The 21,491-nt window shown below is 37.8% G+C and overlaps 2 protein-coding genes across 2 annotated transcripts in view; one reads left to right on the top strand and one right to left on the bottom strand.

The window, feature by feature from the left end:
- The first annotated feature begins 2,211 nt into the window (after window positions 1–2,211).
- Window positions 2,212–12,863, top strand: SOX7 (SRY-box transcription factor 7). The gene is made up of 2 exons (XM_087717474.1): window positions 2,212–2,511; window positions 8,110–12,863. Exons 1-2 carry the CDS (start codon window positions 2,274–2,276, stop codon window positions 9,000–9,002), a joined length of 1,131 nt encoding a protein of 376 aa, XP_087573600.1. The 5' UTR covers window positions 2,212–2,273; the 3' UTR covers window positions 9,003–12,863.
- A 4,995-nt stretch (window positions 12,864–17,858) lies between these two features.
- Window positions 17,859–21,491, bottom strand: part of CUNH8orf74 (chromosome unknown C8orf74 homolog) — a 40,588-nt gene continuing 36,955 nt past the window's right edge. The window contains exon 4 of the mRNA XM_014054830.2: window positions 17,859–19,804. Within this exon, the coding sequence (XP_013910305.2) occupies window positions 19,541–19,804 (264 nt within the window). The 3' untranslated portion in view covers window positions 17,859–19,540. The remainder of the gene's footprint in view (window positions 19,805–21,491) is intronic.

The following is a 21,491-nucleotide window of genomic DNA, read 5'->3' as shown; positions in this document are numbered from 1 at the left end:
CTGTTTCGACTGGCCCTAATGATTTCTATATTTATTTATTAAATTTATACACCGCCCATCTCACCCAAGTGACTCTGGGTGATTTATAACATCATGATAGTATTAATTCTGTGTGCCCAGAAAAACACACAAACCGGGAACATTTGGCAATTTGATTTTAAAATATCTCACCAATAGCAGGAATTAATGTGTTCATCTTGAATTATACTGTAGTATTACAATAATTTGCTTCCATTTGGAAAGAATATCATCCCTTTGATATTTAAACATAACAAGTTTGATGTTTAAATGTGATGCTTAAACTGTATTTAGAAATCAAAGAATCGTGTCTCAGGGTCATTCCTTGCAATTCCTTGCCTGGAAAGACTTCAAAAGGTTTCTATGGTGCTATAGCCAGCCACACTATAACTGAGCTGTATAGATCAGTGGTTTGAGGTGAGCAAGTTATTTAGCTTCATGTATTCCTAAAATATATTCCTTGTAGATGGATACATTTGTATCAGTGTGACCAAATGTATTCTATTCACAGGATTATACACTCCAAAGAAATAAGAGGGAGGAAGAGAGAAACTATTTCCCACCTCCTATTTCTATTTTGTTTTCATAAACCCATAAAGTCAACATTTCTGCAACATGTATAACTATATCAGGTTAAAACTACCTAATGTTTCTCTCCATACTGTATGCTGTGTTTGGTTAGTGTTTGCCTTAGTTTTATTTTTTGTGCCTTGCATGTTACATAAATCCAACTCTATAATTTAAGGGATGGCTACCAGCTTTGAGCTGCAAAAATCTGGACAACAGGATAACAGCAATGTAAGTTTTTGGATGCTAATCCAGTCCTATTTTATTTGTCAAAGTATTGTGTGAACCAGAAAATGCATTAAGTTAGCAATAGGTGAGTATGTTGTATGTACGGTTATACCGTCATAGGTGCAAATTCACTCATACAAAAACCCATCTGGAATAAGAATGAATGAGGGAGGAGAAAGTATTGGAAAGTTCCTGTATATATGCCTTTCTTGGGTCTGGAAACTGAGACATGTTGCTGAATCAGAGAAATTTGGTGGTTTTGGCACAGGTGGAAATAGAGGAAACGCAAAGATTTTGCAGTATTTTCTTTGCGTTTCTATATTTCCCTCTGCCCATCTTTCTTGGATGATGTTATCACCATTGTCAACTTCTTGAAACGAGAGCGTGTGTTCTTTGTAATGAAGGGATGCTATAGGTAGTGAGCATCTGAGGATTAGTTACAGCCTCTTGGGACTCACATCTATTAAAAGAGAGGCCAAAGTTGTTGTTAGTTGCAAAGTCGTGTCTGACCCATCACAACCCCATGGACAACATTCCTCCAGGCCTTCCTGTCCTCTACCATCCCCCGGAGTCCATTTAAGCTCACAAAGACTGCTTCAGTGACTCCATCCAGCTACCTCATTCTCTGCTGCCCCATTCTTCTTTTGGCCCCCATCATTCCCAGCTTTAGGCTCTTCTCCAGTGAGTCCTTCCTTCTCATCAGGTGGCCAAAGTATTAGGAATTTCCTCTTCAGGGTCTGGCCTTCTAAAGGGTTGAATCTCCTCTAGGCCTGACTGGTTTGATCACCTTGCAGTCCAAGGGACTTGCAGGAGTCTTTTCCAGCACCATAGTGCAAAGGCCTCCATTCTTTGGCGCTCAACCTTTCTTATGGTCCAACTTCCACAGCCATACATTGCAACTGGGAAAACCAGTTCCCTAGTTGTCCCTAAGCGCCCTTAGCTCTTCACAGCTGGAGGGCTTTCCAAGTTGCAAGATGGGGAGTGGGAAGGAAGGCAAGTGCACCGGGACAGTGTGGACCGGTCTATCACGGACCATAAGGCAGCCTTGCCTTTTAAGACAAGGAGCACTCAGTGCTTGCTCAGAGGCACTGTTTTTTTGTTTTGTTTTGTTTTGTTTGTTTTTTTGTTTAAACCTATACTCGGCGCGAAGGGAAGGCGGCGGGTCGCCCGCTTACTCCCCCCGCGCCTCTCTTTCGCCTTCCCCGCGACCTCGCGCCTCACCCTCCGGCAAGAAGCGAGGGAGGGACGGAGGGCGCGCTCAAGGCGGGGCCGGCCACTTCCCAGACGGCACCGGAGGAAGCTTATAGAAGCTCATAAATAGAGCGAGGCCGCGGGAAAAGCGCTTGCTGGGGCGGCGGGGTGAGGCAGCGGGGGCCTCAGGGTGGGCGGTTGCGCGGTCGCGCGTAGAGGGGGCGGGAGGGGGAGAGCCCGCCGGCTGGAGTCCCGCGTGCCTCGACGGCATGGCTTCGCTGCTGGGCTCCTTCGCCTGGTCGGAGAGGCTGGACTGCTCGGCTCTGGAGTTGTCCGACGGGGGCAGCGGGAGCTCAGCCTCCGCGGCGCCCCGGACGGAGAAGGGTAACCCCGAAAGCCGCATCCGACGCCCCATGAACGCTTTCATGGTGTGGGCCAAAGACGAGAGGAAGCGCCTGGCCGTCCAGAACCCGGACCTGCACAACGCCGAGCTGAGCAAGATGCTGGGTGAGCGGAGCCCGCCTGGGCGAGCGGGACTCGGCGCGTTTTGCGCCACCCCGGCTTTGCGAAGTCGCTCGCTGTGCCGAGCGCCGAATGACCCCGGCCCCCGCTGTTTCGGTTGAGGGTTGGCCTGGGAAAACCAAAATTACGGGTAGTTAGGACCAACCTTTCCGCATCCTCCGTGACTTTGGGGAGCGGTGCGGCGCCTACAATTCTTATTCTTGAAGGGTGAAATCTGCTGCATTTCGCCTCTCTCGTTGGAATAAATGGGGGAAGAGATTTATTTCAGAGGGAAGAAGTCTCGTGACTTTAGAAAGAGTAGCCTTAGGATTGTTCGTTACCACAGTTTTTTTTCCGCCCCCGGACAGTTCTTTTCTCGGAGACTTGGATTTAGGCTATTTAAACTTAGAGCCCCATTAGCTGAAATTCTCTTACATTCATTATTTGTACCTGAAAAAAATCTGAAGCAGCGGCTCTTTAAAAGAGCGCCCTTGAAAACTTTTTTTTTCCTGTAAATTTCTTCTTGAGGATGTATTCGGGTATCTAAATTTAAAAGATGCTAACTTTTCTAAAAGAATGCCATTTGTTCGTATGATTGCTGACATTGGTAGTTGAATTACCACCGTACCCATTGGACAAAATTAATTTTATTTAAGGAAAGCAAATCAATTTCAAAATGTATTGCAAATCTGATGAATTACAGATGTGGGGGAAAAAATTAAAATATTTTCTGAGTGTGTTCAAGATCGCTTGGAATGAATTTTGAAAAGTTTCTAATATGGTAATAATCAACAAAGTAAGGATAATAGGAGTTTTGCAGGCAAACAGAAATGTATTTTCCCTATTTTTTATCCAGGAGTTTTAAGATATAATTTGATTATATGATTATATGTGATTTTTTTGTTTGTTTTTTAAATCTTAATCTTGATTTGGATGGTTTATTTGCCACACTAACAACACACTGCTAATCTGGAAAAAAATTAATAAAAACAAATAATGGGAATCTTTCAATTATATTCTTTTGAATGTTTGTGGAGTGCATCTCCTAGTATTCATTACAGAGTTAGACAGCGCTTTCAATTTTTTTTTTTTTAACTTTGCTAGCAGCGTTCTCTGTAAAAAGACATCAACATTAAAAGTGCAAAAGTATTTTGGTGAAAAACAAAATCAATAAGGAGAAAATTATTGTTCAAAACCAACACGAAGTTACCAAATATAACTTTCTAACCACAAAGCAATTTAGAAATATCCTGGAACTGATTAAAACTTAGGGAGCGGGGATTTCTATCATTATGTGGTATTCCTATTTCAGTTTTAACACCTAGCTGTAATGCAGTCTAAGCCACAATCTCATGCCCATTTACCAAGAAATAAACTTCACTAAATTTGGTAGGTCATCTTTCTGATCAGGCTTTTATAGGACTGCGTCGCAATAGTGAAATCCTCTAGGATGCTACATAGGAATAAACCTCGTTGAATTTACCAAGATGTTATCTGCAGTAGGGATTGTAGTAATAGAGTGCTGTATTTCCTGGCATTTCTAAAAGCTGCTGGGCTCATTCAAATGCTTTTCATTCTTTTAAATGGAGATTTTACAGCAATTTCCAAAGGGACGGTCACTATCTTAGGTTTATGCTACCTGAGCTTAACCATCTTTCCTTGAAAAGTAACCTGATTAATACTAACAGGATTTCTTTACCGGTTAGTAGGTATAGGTTTGCACAATGTGATGTGGTGATATGCTTGGGGAACTTCTAAATTTTAAAACATTTTTTATTGCAAAATATTCCAAAGGTTATTTCTCAGTGTTAAGTGAGATAAATTTCCTCCCCAGTGTAAGGAAGGTTAATTTTGTCGCATATCTATATGTCATTTTTCTCTCTATGTGAAAAAGTCTTTCCTCTGGAGAGATAGGCGTTCGGTTCCTGTACAACTTTGCATAGTTTTGCCTTTTTTGTCGTTGACATATCATACTCAAGGCAATAACCTAGAGATGTAAACAGCACAGCGTTGCAAAAGTGGTTGCACTAGACCTCTGATCACTCTGTTGATGGAGATTTCAGTGCCATTCCAGAAGCCACCAAGAGTCTCCTTATGATGAGATGGGCAGCAAATAAATTAAATAAATAACAAATAAATTCCTAATATTTTCCAAAGTAAAATTTGTGTTTTATTCCCCACCGCTGCTGAATATCGTAAATGTTCATATAGCAGTGTGAACCCAATATTTTTCTTGATAATCATTGATTATTCCATTTGTATTAGTGTACAATACAGCATTATGAAGCTTTAATTCAATATGTGGTATTTTATAATTAATACCATTGAATCACATTTGCACATAGTGACCTATTTCCTACTGGAGTTCTTGAACTTTGCTATGGGTCCCATCCTCCTAAAATAATTGGACATGGATTACAAATTTATGTTCCACATATGACGACATTCAGGTTATTCCTTTTGTAGAATATAGCAAAGTTTACCTCTAAAGGAAATAGCTTTAATAATGTCATAGAATACTGAAGGTTTTTTCAGCTAAAATAAATAAGGTATAGCCAGAGATACTACGCTGAGGATAAATGATACATACCAGTCTTATCTGCATAAATTACCTAAGTTGCATCCTTGAGCAGCAGATTCAAGATGAGTAAACTGTGTTAATATATAACAGCGAAAAAGAGGTAATGTTTTTAGTTTTTAGGGTTTTTTTCCCTTATGCTTTTTTTCTCTCCTCAGGACAGGAGCAATTGTGAATGGTTGCTTTCGTTACATGAGTGGCTAAGACTATTATATTAACAAAATGTGAAACTTTTTGCAATGAGTGCTCTCCAAACTGGTATTTGAAATATAATTTGTGAGATGTTGAAAATCTCACATGTAAATTTAGTTTAATTTTTCCAAGTTCAAATTATATACAAGCCTTTATTTTGAAGGAAGTGTTTAAGAATATACTTAAGCAACAAATACTATCATTCAGTATTAAGAGAGGAAAAAGCCTCTTTGTGGTTTTACATGATACGAATACATTAATAGTACTATCTTATACATTCCCACTCAGAAACAAACCTTGTTTTATTTAGTTAGGCATTTCCCCAAATGAGTGTTAATGAAACTTCAGTCTAACATACTAGAAATAAAAAAAGCTATTTAGTTTCCAAAGCAGAGATGTACATTTTTTTCCTTGCAAATTAAATTGGCTTTGATTGGTAAATTAACATACATTCTGTTGGTGTTCCATGTTGACTCATGGGAAGAGAGAACAATTCAGATTCAAGATTGACAACCCTTTCACATTTTTGTTATTGCAAAGTATTTATGTTACTATTGTAACCTTCAATTTTACATAAGTATCGTAGGAAAGCCTTGGAAATGAAACTCCTGATTAATTTTTGATAATGTACACACTTTCCCATCACATATTTTTTTACACCTCTTATATAATATCAGAAAGTCTTCATTTTAAAGTTTCATTGCCTATATTTAGCTAATACTTCCTTTGCTTTGAAGGGCTTTCCCTGATGCACTAAACATACTTGGTTGCGAGGAATATCTATTATATGAATGTGAACTACATTTTTCAAGGTTAAATTTTGTTTTGGTAAACAAAAACATATGAAAAATTCTAAAATTTATATTGGGATTTGGTGGTGCTTTTTAGCACTCTGGAAACAAAAATGTCCTCATACTTCATGCCAGTGTTTATTTTTAGTATTTTACTTTTCATACAATTATTCTGTCCTCAAGTGAAGATAAAGAATTATATTAGAAACATGCTACTTCTCTATAAAAGATGTAAAATGTCCAAAAATTGAATAGTCTTATTTTATATTTTAAAGTTTGCAAAGAATGTCCCACCCTCTTTTTCCCAAGCTTCAGGCCCTCCGGATGTGTGGGGACTGCCCATAATTCTTAGCTTAGGCAGTGGAGTTTGGATAATTCTTTGTATTAAAGTTAACATGTTAAGGAAGTTGTCTAAATTTGGGAAAGCTGGCTCAATGCAGTCAACTGATGGACGACTTCTGTGCGTAGATGATTAAAAAGACATCCAGATTATTGTTGACTAAAGAAATTCCTTAGCCTTAAATTTCATGAAGGCCAGTAGTTAAGATACCTTTTAAAAAAAGGGATAGATAGTTATATGGGTTCAGGGCTATTGCTGTTAATAGTCAAATAGAATATCCACGTTTAGAAGCAAGATACATGCACATTCTGAGTGGTGACAATATCCTGCTCAGTGACCTTTTATTTTGTGTTCTGGCTTCCCTGAAACATTAGATTAGCCAATGAGGAACATAAGTGCCGAGACTTTTTTTGTAGTCCAGTAGGGTTTTCATATGCTTTCAGAATCCCATGAGCTGGTATTTTCGTTACTATTTATGCAACCAATTCCATATGCAGAATATACAATCTTCGCTTTATTTTCACAACATTCCAGTGAAATGGGATTGCTGTCCTGTAAGTACGAGAAATAAAACTACCCGTGTCTGATATTTGATTCTTTAAATAGGAAATGACAATCTGTAGCCTGCTGGGTCCCATACAGCCCTTTCTGATCATAATTTCAGAAAACAACTTTTCCCTCACACTTGAGTTAGAAAACTATCAAAACTAAAATAAGTTTTTCAAGGCTGTAAAATTATTTGGGGGCAGGGTGTTTTTTTTAAAAATGAGCAGATTTGCTTACTCTTACGGTCTACAAATAACATGCCTATGCTATAGTGTTTAAAAACATGGATTGGATACAAAAATAAATCAGGACAGTAAAAACTGAACAGAATAACTAAAAATGAATGAATCCAACAAGTAAGGTTTGTAATATTTTAAAGTCTAGCATTTAAAGGACAAGCTAGCGCCAGACAGGGTAATTATGTCTCTGGCTAAATGCATTGTCTTGAACATTTCTAATTTAAGATCTGCTGTTCAGAAGGCTGTAAACTGCTCATTTATTTTGGTGAGGACCAAAGGATCTCTGGTATTGATTTTATTCTTTGGGCAATCTTACGTGAAATTAACCTGGAGTCTTGGATCAAAGAAGACCATTACTTTTACCACCTAATTCTGTTTAGGGGGGAAATCACTGGCTCACCAAGAAACATTGGAACAGTGTCTCACTTGATCCAACACTTTCCATGTGTTTTGCAAGATAAATGGCAAATGCAAAGTGATGTGCATCACTTTTGCTGCCTCAAGAGGTGAAGAAAGTGAGCCTGTATGGAAACACATGAGGAAAAAAGAGCAAGGCTCAATTTGGTATGATGCAGTGGAGAGTTCTTTTTATGTAAGCTCCATTTCCTATATTTTTGTTTACTTAAATCTATTAGCTACCCAACTCCAAAGGAGCCTGGGTGAATTTTGCACAGGGAACAATTCTTCCGCCATTCCCCAAAAGTCAAAATATTAGCATTTGCTATATCTATGGTGTTTTGCAGAACAACAAAAGGTGTTTTTGTGATTGAATGCATGTTCCTATGTCTGAAATGAAATAATATGAAGAGGTATAGTGGAGAGCAGCAAATAAATGTCAGTTTATTTCTCCAATGGATGGGGAGGGTCTTAATTCATCCTTCCCAATGTAAAAAGGGAAACTTCTCTTTTTCCTTACAGGCAAGTCGTGGAAATCTTTAACCGCATCCCAGAAAAGACCTTACGTTGAAGAGGCAGAAAGGCTGAGGGTTCAACACATGCAAGACTACCCCAACTATAAATATCGGCCCAGAAGAAAGAAGCAGGTCAAGCGGATCTGCAAGCGGGTGGAGCCAGGCTTCCTGCTGACTAGCCTCTCCAGGGACCAAGACCACATGTCTGAGAAGAGGGTGTGCAGCCGAGCAATGGGTGAGAAGGATGAATATTCAACTGCCTCAGTAATGCCAAACCTCAGGAGATACCAGGAGGTCCAGAGCAATAACACAGGTACTCCGATGGACATGTATCCATATGGGCTGCCTACTCCTCCTGAGATGTCACCCTTGGATGTGATAGATCCTGAGCAGAGTTTCTTCTCCTCCCCTTGTCCTGAAGACCCTCGCCATCCCCGTATGTCTGGAGACACCTATTCTCTAGAATATGCCACCAGCCCTCTCCAGTGCAACCACTCTTTGGGTCACATGCCAGTCTCTCAATCAGCTTCCACGATGCACTCTGCTTCCTCCAGTTGCCCAGCACCTCCCACAGGAAATTATTACTCTCCAGCTTTCCCTCCTAATCTCCAAGTCCCCAGCCTCCACAACCATCTTGGGCAGCTCTCACCTCCCCCGGAGCATCAGAACTTTGATAGCCTGGATCAATTGAGTCAAGACGACCTTCTAGAGGAGATGGACCGCAATGAGTTTGATCAGTATCTCAGTGCCCCTGGACATCCAGAGCCTAGTGGGCTCACCGTCAACGGACATGTCCAGGTCTCTCAGACAGCAAGCAGCTCACACTCCTCAGAAACCAGCCTAATTTCTGTCCTTGCAGATGCAACAGCTACATATTACAATAATTACAGCATTTCTTAGGTCAGAGAGATGAGACTTCTCCTGTGGACCTGTTTGCTAGCAGAGAGTTTCCTTTTCTCTGGGTTTCCCACCCTGAACTGAAATAATTTTGGGGGTCACTTTCTAGATAATTATTCCAGTTTGCTGACATTCTTTATACCCAGTCTAACTATTGAGCATCTGTCTTCAGAAGTGTCTTTGTATCCCAGTTAAAAGGATACATCTTCAGTGATGCATCCAGGCACCTTAGTACGTTGACTTAAATTAAAGAATCCTTGTTTTTTCATCAAACTGAGGGGCCCTGACAGAGCTGATATAGCATAATAATACTTACAAATTTGGTCTAACTACAGAGGAATGACATCAGGAAATATACATGACCACTTACGGAGTCTTTCAACCAAAGATGCCCTTGAATGCATTTCCTCAAGAAATCACTGCTAAGCAGACTCAGATGTTTAGCTCTGTTTGTGTGTACGCATTCAATTTGTTATGCAGAATGTCTTCTCAAGTGTTTTTGCTCTTTGCTCAATTGCCATTTGTTTCCATGGGCTCACATAAGAGATTTTTCACTACCAAAACTGAAACAGAATATGAAACAATGTCAAAGGTGTGATCACAGAAGCATCATTATCCTTCTGGATTGGGCCACTTATCATCTCATCTTCCTGTTGTCTCTGCCAAAGAAATTTTTATCTTAAAATATCAGTAAGATATGCCCTAATTAGGGTAATCAAATGAATGTGTAGCTCTTTAAAAGTGTCCCTCTCCTATCAACTCTTACATTTTTCAAATTCTACAAGGGTCTCATGTTTCAAACCACCTATCATCTCTTTCAGTTTGGCATATGTTGACAAACTTAGAATTGGTTATAGCAATAGGGCAAAATGGGTCAAAACAAGGTGGGACTTCATCATATTCATCATAAGGTGTGATTTTGTCATAATCAGTGGTCAATGAGGCTATCTCATCACTAAATGTAGGTCAGAAGAATTGTATGTGGTTTGAACAACACTTTGCTAATTCTCATTGTAGTGTCTGTATGGTATTGCAATTTTTAGGAAGGGTCTATCAGTCACAATGTATGTTAGCTTTCTGTTTTTTTTAAAGCAATACAGTTTGGCTGTTGACCTTTGCGTCTTTCAGGATCTTGTCTTTTTTCCTTGCCTATGGAAGAGGTGTTGTATGCTTGGGAACAACCAAGAAAGAAGCATCAGGTGCAAATAAGAGCATTTGTGAACGCATTTCAAGTGTCCAAATAAGTGAAGTTAACCTCAATAACATTTTAATTTTAGCGAGACGTGTACAAATCATTTCAAGATCAGAACTAAACATTTCAGGGTGACGATGGTTCACTTATTTTATATACCTTTAATTCTAATCTAAATGGATCAGGGGAATTTAGAGTGGGGGGAAAATAGGAGTCAGGCATTTCCCATAACAAGCTGATTTCCAGATAAGTTGACAGCCATCATCGCCCAAGCTGGTTACATATAAGAGCTAATAGTCTTAACACATTTGCTATTGTGCTTTGGACTATGATCTAAACTGTCAACAAAGAATGTCAAAGAGATGGGTAATCTAGATTAGGATAATTATTAAAAACACCTTTCTTAATACCCCTGTTACATCTACTTCATCCCCTCCCAGAAGCTGCTTTTGAATTTAAAAGTCTATGTAGAGTGTTTTTTTCTGGAGGGTGGTGTTCTCTTGGCTTCTTATAAACTTACAAAGAACCTATAATTTAGGGAAAACTGATTCCCTTCTCATCCCCTAATGGATATTTTATAAGTGGTGAGAGATATACACCATGGAAGGTATTATCGATCACGAGATTTATTTTTGGCTTCAGAGAAGTGTAACAGCCTGTACGGTATTTCTAAAAATGCAGTTATTTTTAGTAACCTATCTTGATGATATGACATCTTTAAATGCATGTGGGGAAACACTGTCCCTTAACGCTGTTTTTCTATGTGATAGTTTCCAAAGTAGTTGATTTCTGGGAGATGTAGTAGCCTTATGAATTTATATTTGATATACATCCTTTGCCAAAGGCACTAACATATTTGTTTCCTTTTATATTTAAACATACTTAGAATTCCCTTTTAAACATGCTAAATTCTTCAGTGTCAAAATTATTGTACAAGTTTTTTCTCCATTTAAAAAAAAAAGGTTCTTACTAAAGCTGGCCATCGTTATCCAAAGTATTTCTAAGACAAATTAAAATCAATTTCAGGGACAATTTCAGCCATCGCATTCAGTTCTCCATTGAATCCAAATAATGTTTTTGAATTTTGAGCCGCCCAAAATCATTTTTGCTGAGATGTGAAGCTATAGAAATAAAATAAAATAAATAATCCAAAATGCCTTGCTTCTACAGGATATTCCCAGTGAAGGATGCAAAGTGAAGCTTCGATAAGATCATAAACACAGTTGGGCTTCGTTTAGTGAAAGTAGTTGCTTAACAATCAAGTTGCTTCTCCAGTTTTGATAACTGAACAAGGGCTACCAATATTCAATGGGAGATGTTTCTGAAATTTAGGATTATTGTTTTAAATCTCATTTATAACTCTTCGATGTACTTGAAAAACATTTTCCTGTGTGCTCAGTAATCTGTTTCCTTCATTTCTTTGCCCATTTGGCTAGTATTGATTAAATTGTTATGTGACAAATTGTTGTCTGATCTGTTGTGCTGTGCTAGGCTTTGACCCTTCTTGGCAAACTTCAGACTAGCTCCAGTTGCTACACATTCTGGATTTGTCAAAAAAAAAAAATATCACAGGTTTCTTGCTCTTCTCTGGCACTCAGTTCTGTAGCAGGAAACGCAGATTCATTAGCAAGAAGTTCATTGAGTGACATCTGCTTCAGCCAATTCCTGCTTTTAAAGTGAGCCTGCATATTCCTTATATTCCTCATGGTGTGCTTTAAGATGTCTATATCAGGGATTCAATGAAAATTCAAATGGATCATTAATTTAAGTCTCTTAAGAGAAACTCCATATAAGGAAGTGCATAGATTTTGTATAGTAACTCCATATGTTTTGCCATTTTGAAAAATGGATTGTATTTAGTGGTCCATTAACTGTTTCCATTGTTGCAATCTCATTGATCTTAATAGAATTATGCTAAAATGTAAATATCTATTAAAACCTGGGCAGATGACTTGTACGCTGGTCTAACGTGGCAAAATGGAATGAATGCTATACTACTGAAATGAAATGAACCTACCATTTAGTTTGGTAGGTAAATAATTATGACAGAAAGATTTTGGTGATTAATTTCCAAGGCTGTCTATAGTAATTCAGTGTGAAAGGGAAATATTGTAGATTATTCATAAGCTTTTTTTACAAGGAGCCAACCGAAGGACATTCTCAGACTCCAATTAAGTCTTGAAGTACCTGAATTGTTGTATGAACTTAATTTAACATTAAGACTTCTCCCATCTTCTCATTTTTTAAAACTTCTTCATCTACACAACTGGCAAAAGATCTGGGAGAGTTTTGTTGAAAAGGGTTTTGTATTAGTAATGCTCCATTTTTATCAAATCCTTGAGGAAAAAAAACCTTTGCATTTAAAAGTAAAATTTATCTTCTTTTCTATGTCTTATTTTGCCTGGAATGGCACTGTATACATGTATGTTTTAGAGATTATCCCCTTCCTCACCATGCATTTTTATTGGTAGAACTTCCTTACATTGATGGAAATCAACTGTTTCTGTGTTAATCAGTTATTTAACAGTTTAATGGTAATGTAGTGATTAATTAGCTAGTTTATATCATTCTGCTTTTCTAATTTGTTCCTCAAATGTGTGTGGTTTAATCTACAAATAATGTTTTTATATATATTAAAGAATAAATGAATTAAACATGGATTGTTAAGATAATTCTTGTGTGTGTTATTCTATGCTCTTGATAATTTCAGCTGATATATTTAAATAATTTAGGTAAAGATGGTTAATCTATTTAGATACATGGAGGCAGTAGTGTAAGGGATGGACTCCATCTCTGATAATTTCTTTACTATTTTCATTCAGATTTCAATATCTTTTATTAAAGTTAATTTCATTGATAACATATCTAGTTCATTGAATCTGCAATTAATGTAAACTTTACAAAGAACAACTCCAATGAATCTGGTGCCAGGCACAAGATATACAATACTTAGAATTTCATTGTACCTGAAAGCATGAATAGGGCAAGATTTTGTTCATAAATGTATAATCAGTGTTGAAAAACAGCTGCTGGAAATTAGAGATTTATTTGATCATATTCTTTAAGTAGTCCTAAATAGACCTGACTGAATTGTTCCTCAATTCTCAATTCATTTAAGTGAATTCTTGTGATTCATCATGAAAAGGTTGATCTCCTTCCATATTGGCAGATATACTGGAAAGCTCTGTGTATTTCCCACATAATATATTTAATGAGCTCCCTAGATATCGGGTGCTTTCGCCTTAATCCAGCATTTCAATTTTAAGACTAGAGGCAGCTCTGCATTTAAAGAATTCATGCTTCAGAGAATTCAGGGTGCTCAAATTGTTACCCAAATACTAGAGGAAAAAAAGTTGCCCCTGTGAGCCCAGACTAAGAAACCAGTTCCATATACATCTAAAGCTATTTATTAGAAAAGCTATAGTAAGAGAATCTTGCAAATCTAAATGTGTTTCCCTCCTCTGTCACTTTATCTTCAGGTGGATTAGGAATAGTCTCGGGTTCCCTTAAGTTTCTTTCTTGCAATGGGATCAAGCCTTGCTTGTCTGATCATAGCTTCAACAACAGATCTTCCCACTGTCTTTCAAGGCCATTCCCTGTCCCCTCCACAACATCTTTCCAGAATTCTAGAACTCTAATCTTGAACAAAACTGCCCTCTCTTTTTGAAATAATGGAGTTTGAGGATATCCCCAGATATCCCCCTTAGTGTGCCATGTGCAGCCTTTGAAGCATGCTGAGATTGTGCTACTAAAATGAGGCATCTGCAGGGAGAAAATTAAGAAAGTCAAGAAGGCCATGGCTGTGTGAATGAAGTTGTATTTCTTTCTATCATATACATGTAATGGCCATATTAAAGAGGTGGAACCATATATCTTGACTTTTTTGACTTCCCAGTCCTGTAGATGGTACAAAACTACCACTGATTTTACCAGTATGGTTTTCAGGCAAAAGAAAGGAAACATAAGAATGGAAATGGGGACACAGGGCTTTGGTGAGATGAAATTCTTCCAATATTTTCCCTTTAAAATTCTCCCTCTGCAAGTTCCTTAAAGATATTGGACAGGTTTGGTCTCCTTCCTTCCATAACCTCCCAGCTGGTCAGGAGAATAAATTGAAAAGTCTTTCTCTGCAGTATTATTACAGCCTTCATGATGGGTAACCATGCTAAGTTTCTTTTTTTTTTAAAAAAAGTACAAATTCCAAGGAGCAAGCATGCTACCATTTTGTGGACGATCTTGAGCAATGAGTATGAGTTTCCTTTTTGCACAATAGAAAGACACATGACATGGCCAAATAAAACAGAAAACATGGCACTCCCAACCCCACATTTGGCAAGTCCCAACGAATGGGCTACAGCTGATATCCTTGGTATCAGTTCTATCCATGTGACGTCTCATGTAATCCAAGGGTAAGTAAAATGGGAAAACTTAATACAGTTTGGATTTGTATGGTATTTTAATACAATAGGATGAACAAGAATTGGGCTTTTCAAACTGTTCCATAGAACCGTAGAGTCTGAAAGAACTTGAACATAGCTTTAGGATCTGCTGATGGCCTCTTATCTAAGTAATAACAAGTTCTCACCTCGCATAGCTTTTTTGAGATCCCGTAGCCAGTAAATAGATACTGTAAAAGTATTTATTAACTTTAAATAAAAATTATAAAGCTGATTAAACTTAGAAAATGAATAAAAACAACCCTCCTGAAAAATGAAAATGTTTTCAGTACCACATTTAAAAAACAAAATGAGAACATGGATCCTGTCCAGTGATAAGTGACCAGCCTGATGAAGAGAGCTGGAAATTAATCTGGGGAGTCATTACAGCAATTACAAAATACATGCATTCAACACAAAAGTCAGGTTTTTGATCCTTCTTGGGGTTAACACTAGCATAAGTGATTGAAAACAGCAAAGAATCAATCTTTGGTAAAACATTAATAAAATGTTACTGATGTGTAACAGTGCTATAGCCACTTGTATGTCAAAACTAACGATGGAAGAATTCATTACCAATATCCCATATTTGGTTGGTTCTTAGGTTTAAGAATTTTCTAGATCAGTGTTAGATAGTATTGTGACTATTCCAATACTGAGCTTGAAAAATGTGAAAACAGTCCAGACACAGCACAATAAAAAAGGCCAGATTTGCAGACCAATCCAGAACCCTGACTATGTTTCTGTTTAACTTGAAATTGCTGTTTATCATGCAGTGGTGGAATTCATTTTTTTAAAACTACCGGTTCTGTGGGAGGGGCTTAGTGGATGTGGCAGGGGAAGGATATTGCAAAATCTCCATTCCCACCCCATTCTGTGGCCAGCTGGAGGCGGTATTTGGTGGTTCTCCAAATTACTCAAAATTTCCACTACCAGTTCTCCAGAACCTGTCAGAACCTGCTGAATTTCACCCCTGCATTTATGGTGAAAGGAGGTCTCAGTGTGTGCACGCATGCACTTTTCGCATTCACAATTAGAAAAGCGAAGGAAAAGTTATTTGGCACATTTTATAAACATGACTTGTGATATCATGAAGCAAGCGGGGCAGCGTGGTGACAAATACTATTTCATAAACATCTAAAAATAACTTTTTTTTTCATATAGGCACACATACGTACATAGGCATAGCATACATCATCACCTCACCCTTTCTGAATAGCCATTGGAATCATGCCAATGTATGCTGTGTTTGTGAGCCAGGACAATTTTCCATGAATCTGAAGAAACAGGAGCTGCGTTTTCTCCCACTCCTTGATCACCAACTTCAAGATTTAAAGAGTTACAAATTTGTCAGCAAAGAGTGGAAATTCTTTTATATTTCTGCAGTTTTGAAAGATTTGACAAAGGGTTTGTTCACAGAAAGACTTTAGCTTTTAGCTTTAAATGAGCTAAATTCTTGTAAAATTTGTTAGTGAGTTGTACTGTCTTGAAAAATTCTTCCTTACTTGAAAGGAACATCTTTGCATTATTCACCGAGAGAGAGAGAGAGAGAGAGAGGGAGGGAGGGAGGGAGGGAGGGAGGGAGAGAGAGAGAGAGAGAGAGAGAGAGAGAGAGAGAGAGAGAGAGAGAGAGAGAGAGAGAGAGAGAGAGAGAGAGAAAGTCTTGGGGGAAACCTTGGTGTGACAGAAAAGGTGAGAGAAAGGAGTGCTAGTATGTACTTCTTGACCAATTACCGCCGTACCTCTGACAGAATATGAATGCAGATCTTGACGGATCAAGAGATCTCTCTGAGTGGGGTTTCCCATTTCTGTGCTGTGAGGGCAGAAAATAGATGATAGGTTCTTTCTCCCTTTGCTCCCAAAATTCAAATCAGGGATCAAGAAATACTTTAGGATCGGGATCACAATGTAGAACTAAGATAAAACCTCCTTTTTCCTAAGTAACACACTTTATCCTTTAATTTGTCCCTTCCTTCAGAGAAAGTGAAAACATCATTTTGACTTGGAAAATGACATTAGGAAAAAGTGTCACATATAACACACTCCACAACACACTCCACTGATGGCAGCTTTTAAACACTTTTAAACTCTAGGAAATTCTAAACTCCTTTCGTTTAGTCTGACCCTTCCCACTCAATTTAACTTGGCTGCTAAAACAAAAATAGTGACTGCCTTCAGTGGCCTTGCTTTAAATGATAAATGTTTGGAGATCCTGTGTGGAGATTGATGATAATGAGGAGGAGGAGGAAGGTGGGCTTTGTACTGTGCCATTCAGAGACTTTCTTCTTCTTCTTAGTACCCAGCGGTGGAAGGCTACCCTGTATCACCTCACATTCCAACATTACGAATTCTTCTGCTTTCTCAGGCAGAAAAAAATGTTCTCCCACTCTGATCTGTTAGAGGAGGAAAAAGATTCATTTTCCCAGAGCTGTAGAGGGAGGCTCCTGCTGTGTGCAAAGGAGAAGGAGTAAGACACGCAACTTTGTCTTTTCCTGCCAAATCATGCCACTGGAGGTGGCTTTAGGCTGCTGAGACTGAGGAGAGGATGTGTCCAGCTCTGTTTCCTGACTGATAACAGCAGCCGGCCCCTCCAACCGGATGTTATGCGTCCTGGGGCTACCTTTATATTTAAGCAAAGGGATGAGGAAAAATCACGACTTGTTTATACTTCAAGAAAAATAACGTCGCTTTCTTGCTCTCTGTGAACACATATAGATGGCTCCCTGAAAGAATAACATGACGAAAATACAATGTCCCCGTACCAGACCTCATATTTGAGTGGCGGGGGTCTAAAATACCCAATATAGATTGCAGCCTTTAAAAAAAACAAAATCAGACACCCATGCCTCATTTCCTTTCGCTTGCTTCTTCACTTTGATGGAAGGGTATCTAAGACAGAAGTCATCCCTGAAATAACTTTCTATCCGTTCAAACTTTATCTGTATGGACAACATCTTTGTGTATAAACTTGTGTTTTATCAGGAAAGAAGCCAAGGGTGATGACAATATATATAAAGCAAGATTATAAAAAAAAAGTTTTTAAGACATACATCATTATTACTACCACTAGTATAAAAAGGCAACCTTCAGGTGCATGTTCCTTAAAAGTAATTCGCCAACAGTGAAATTAGGGCTCTCAAACATTGCAAAAGGCAGTCCTCTTTAGTCCACACACATAAGGTGATTGAATCTTACTTTAGTTTCGGCAGCAAGACAGTACTCTTCACTATACAATATTAAATGCATTTTTATTTCAAAGTTATATGCAAATAACAGTATTCATACAGCTATTAAGTGATAAAATCTAATTAGATAAAATCTAATTTAATTTAAATCCCATTAAAATTATGTTAATTATATTAATTAAACTGAATTAATAAGATTGCTCTTCACAGGCTTATATTACATTGAGGATTACAGTTTGTTGACAAGTTGTAGAACATTCTGGGGGCGCCTTACATGCTGTCTATGGTGGTATTATAGCCTTCTACTTTTGAAAAACCATGTTAGGTGCTGCCTTAAGGCTTTATTTACCAAAGGCACTAAGAGATTCCAGGTTCTGCAGCCTCATTTTGTATATTTAGAATACAGGGATTGAATAGAAATAAGCTAGGGAAGACTGGCATGAAGCAGTAAAATAAGATGTTAATTTCCTAGAGGAAAATGCTTCCTTCTGAATATGTCTCATGTCTATGACAATGTTCTCTAGATAACAGAAGGTACTTTTACTTGGCAGCACAAGCATAGAGTCATTTTGATGAAGCCATCTTGTTTTTATGTCATCTCATAAGACTAGGATGTCTTTCATCTCAGATATCTTCACATTTTCTCCTCTTCCCACCCATGCCCTTTCCTTTAATTCACAATAATTGTAGAGGCTTATCGTGCTGCAACAAATTTTGGAGAGTACTGAAGCAATGAGGACATTAGTCCTGTTGTTATAGTCTTTTTCAGGATGGAAATTCCATTATCTGCTTAGATGATGGGTATGGCCCCCAAATAATGCTTGATCTTCCCTTAAGGCCCTAGAGTGTCTGTGTATTAGCCTAAACGGAAGACAACTAAGAAACTTAAAAGCTATTGGAGGGTGGAACCCTGAAACTGAGCTGCATTCCTGTTTAATTTGTTGATGAAAGATCAAAACCAAGAGATCCCCAAAGAGGAAGTATCTGGCAGGAGAATGGGGGCAAATGGTATCTTGACATTTATTGCTTTGACTTAAAATATCCAAATTTAAAAATAAATACAAATTATCCCACTCCCATCAATTGTATATTTATCTGAATTTTAAAATGATGCTTGAATGTTTAGGATTACAATGCATACAAAACATTGACCGAATGCAGGCAACTAAACATGCATGTACTGCTGGCTATAAGAATGTGGCAATAAGAATTCTGGCATGTGGCATAACTTCAATAAATTTCCCCAGCCAACAATACTATTCATTCGAAAACTTCAGAAGCACAGAACAGGTCACTGGATTGCACTGCTAAGTAATGTTTGCTGATTCTCAGATTCAAACACGAATATTAGTTTGAATTTATTTGCCTATTTCTATGTAGGTAAAACTATTCAATTTTACTCTCCTAAAATGGTAATCTATTTTAAAATTTTAAGTTATTTAAGCTAAGGGAAGTAGAAGTTTCACATAATGGTGTATGATGTGTCTCAATCTATTTACAATACCTTCCATAGCAAATTGAATATGTCAGTGCAAGGCAATGAAAGAATCCTTTTTTAAAAAAAATGCAAACATCTGAACCCTACCTCCAGTCTAAAGTAGCATCACTCTGGAGAATCAGCTTGAAAGGCAAAATACTTAGAATGCCTGGGATAAAAAGTACAATTATTAGATGTATGGATTGCTTCCTCATTGAAGGAGGCACAATAAGAGCGCCCCAAAGCAATCTTCATTTCTTTTTCTTCTTTTGGTCTTTCTCCATTTTGTCTTCGCTGTCTAAAAAGTTGTCCTGTGTCTTCTTTTGAGGTTTGGTTGATCTCTTTCTCTCAGGACAGAATGGAGGTGGGTATGGAGCAGGTAAAGTGAACATCAAGGCCTTTTTCTGAAGCTTTAGTTCCAACATTTCAAAGGTAGCCTGGATCTCATGTTGAATAATATGATGCAGGTTCTGGATCTGTGTTTTAATTGCTTCATTGACTAAAGATATTAGTGTCTGGAAGACAAGATTGATATACCTCATGTTTCTGATATATTAAACAATTAATATGGTTGGCAATTGATTGATTGGTTAGTTTAACAAGAGTATAATCTGCTTCAATCCAAATAGATGTGAATGTGTTGAATTTACCTGGAGATCATCTAAAGAATTGCTGAATGGCGAATAACACATAGAAAAATACAGTGCAAGAATAGTATAAAAAATAATGTACAAATAAAAATTACTACTACAATTAGTATTACCTCTGAGGGAGTTTATAGTTATTTGGGGCACATTGAAGTATTATTTTTTTAACCATTTGGTCACATCCAACCCTTGATGAATTTATAGGAAAATGTTTTCCATGCTACCCTGTCAAGCACAGCTTATTCAGTTGTATCAATTTGATTTGATTGTAGAAAGCAAGGACACTTACATTAATATTGACCTACATGAGAGAGCAGTCCAGATAACATAGATTACCATAGAATGCTAACATTTCCTCCACACTATGTGTAGTGCCCGTTATGAAAAATGGGGACTCTCAACAGATTCTCTTTCGATCAGGGGTGTCAAACTCATGGCGTCATGGCGTCATCACATGATGCATCACGGTTTTTTCCCTCTTCACTAAACCAGGCATGGGTGTGGCCAGCACACAACGCATCTGGGCCATGGGCCATGAGTTTGACAGCCCTGCTTTAGATGGTCAGACTGGTCAAGCAAAATCAATTCTGGCAAAATGTTGCCCAATATATGCTGGTGCTATACCCCACAAGGCATTTTTGGGGAGATTTGAATATGAAAACATTTGAGAACACTTGTAATTTATGTCTTGCTAAATCATTAGAATCTTATTGGTCCTTTGATTTGTTAAACAACATCTCCTCATTGCTTAGAACAATGAACTTCTAAAAAGTTACTTGCATACCCTCATAATTCAGCAACTGGTAAATATCAGTAGTTACATGATTCTTTGTAGGCTCTGTGAAAAGATAACAAAAAATATGGCCAAGGAAGCAATCAAACTTCTGTATATCAACAGCAACTCCATTTGCTGGATGTTGTCTGTCTTGACCTTCTTAAATCCATTTGCTTATAGTCTTTCAGTGAGGTGAAAGTAAAAATGATTAAGACCATTTCCTCATTAGTGAGTAAGTCATATTTTTATAGCATTGCTTAATTATTGTTGAGGTTTATGCAGCATATGATTCCTTTCATATATTGGCATACCAACGATTGAAGAATACTATAACGTATTAGTCAGAAAGCATGGGAAAGCTTCCTGTCTACCTAACTTTATGTTATTTGTCCATTAACTTTGTTAATACTTTATTAATGCCATCTGAAAACCAAACGACCAACTTCCCATGTCATCTTTATTTTCAAGAATGCTTCTGAATCCTACTTAATCCTTCCATAATTAGACAATAAGAATAATAGGGAGCTGTAAAATTTCTTTAAAAATGTACGCATCTCCCTGGGAAAAATATTAAAGTATGCTAAAGTAACAGGAACAGTAATATGGATGGATAAACAGAGAGGCGATAAATGCATGTTTTACAATGGAACACACATAAACTTGACCGCCAAAGATATTGGCCTCTAAGGAGGACTAGGAGATAGATTTTTCGGGTTCCACATGGCAGAGTAGCAGGAGAGATATTCAAAAACAGCAGGGTGCTATAATCATGATATACAT

Source organism: Thamnophis sirtalis, unplaced genomic scaffold, assembly GCF_051295495.1.
Source record: "Thamnophis sirtalis isolate CommonGarterSnake01/CBP01778 unplaced genomic scaffold, rThaSir2_p1.2 scaffold_6, whole genome shotgun sequence".
Lineage (NCBI taxonomy): Eukaryota > Metazoa > Chordata > Lepidosauria > Squamata > Natricidae > Thamnophis > Thamnophis sirtalis.
This window is presented reverse-complemented; position numbering and strand designations above follow the sequence as displayed.

What these genes read in the sequence shown, in the direction of transcription:
- SOX7 (XM_087717474.1), top strand. Translation starts at nt 2,274, where the DNA reads ATGGCTTCGCTGCTGGGCTCCTTCGCCTGGTCGGAGAGGCTGGACTGC. An exon ending in CGAGCTGAGCAAGATGCTGG is followed by an intron (nt 2,512 to 8,109) that starts GTGAGCGGAGCC and finishes TTTTCCTTACAG; the next exon opens with GCAAGTCGTGGAAATCTTTA.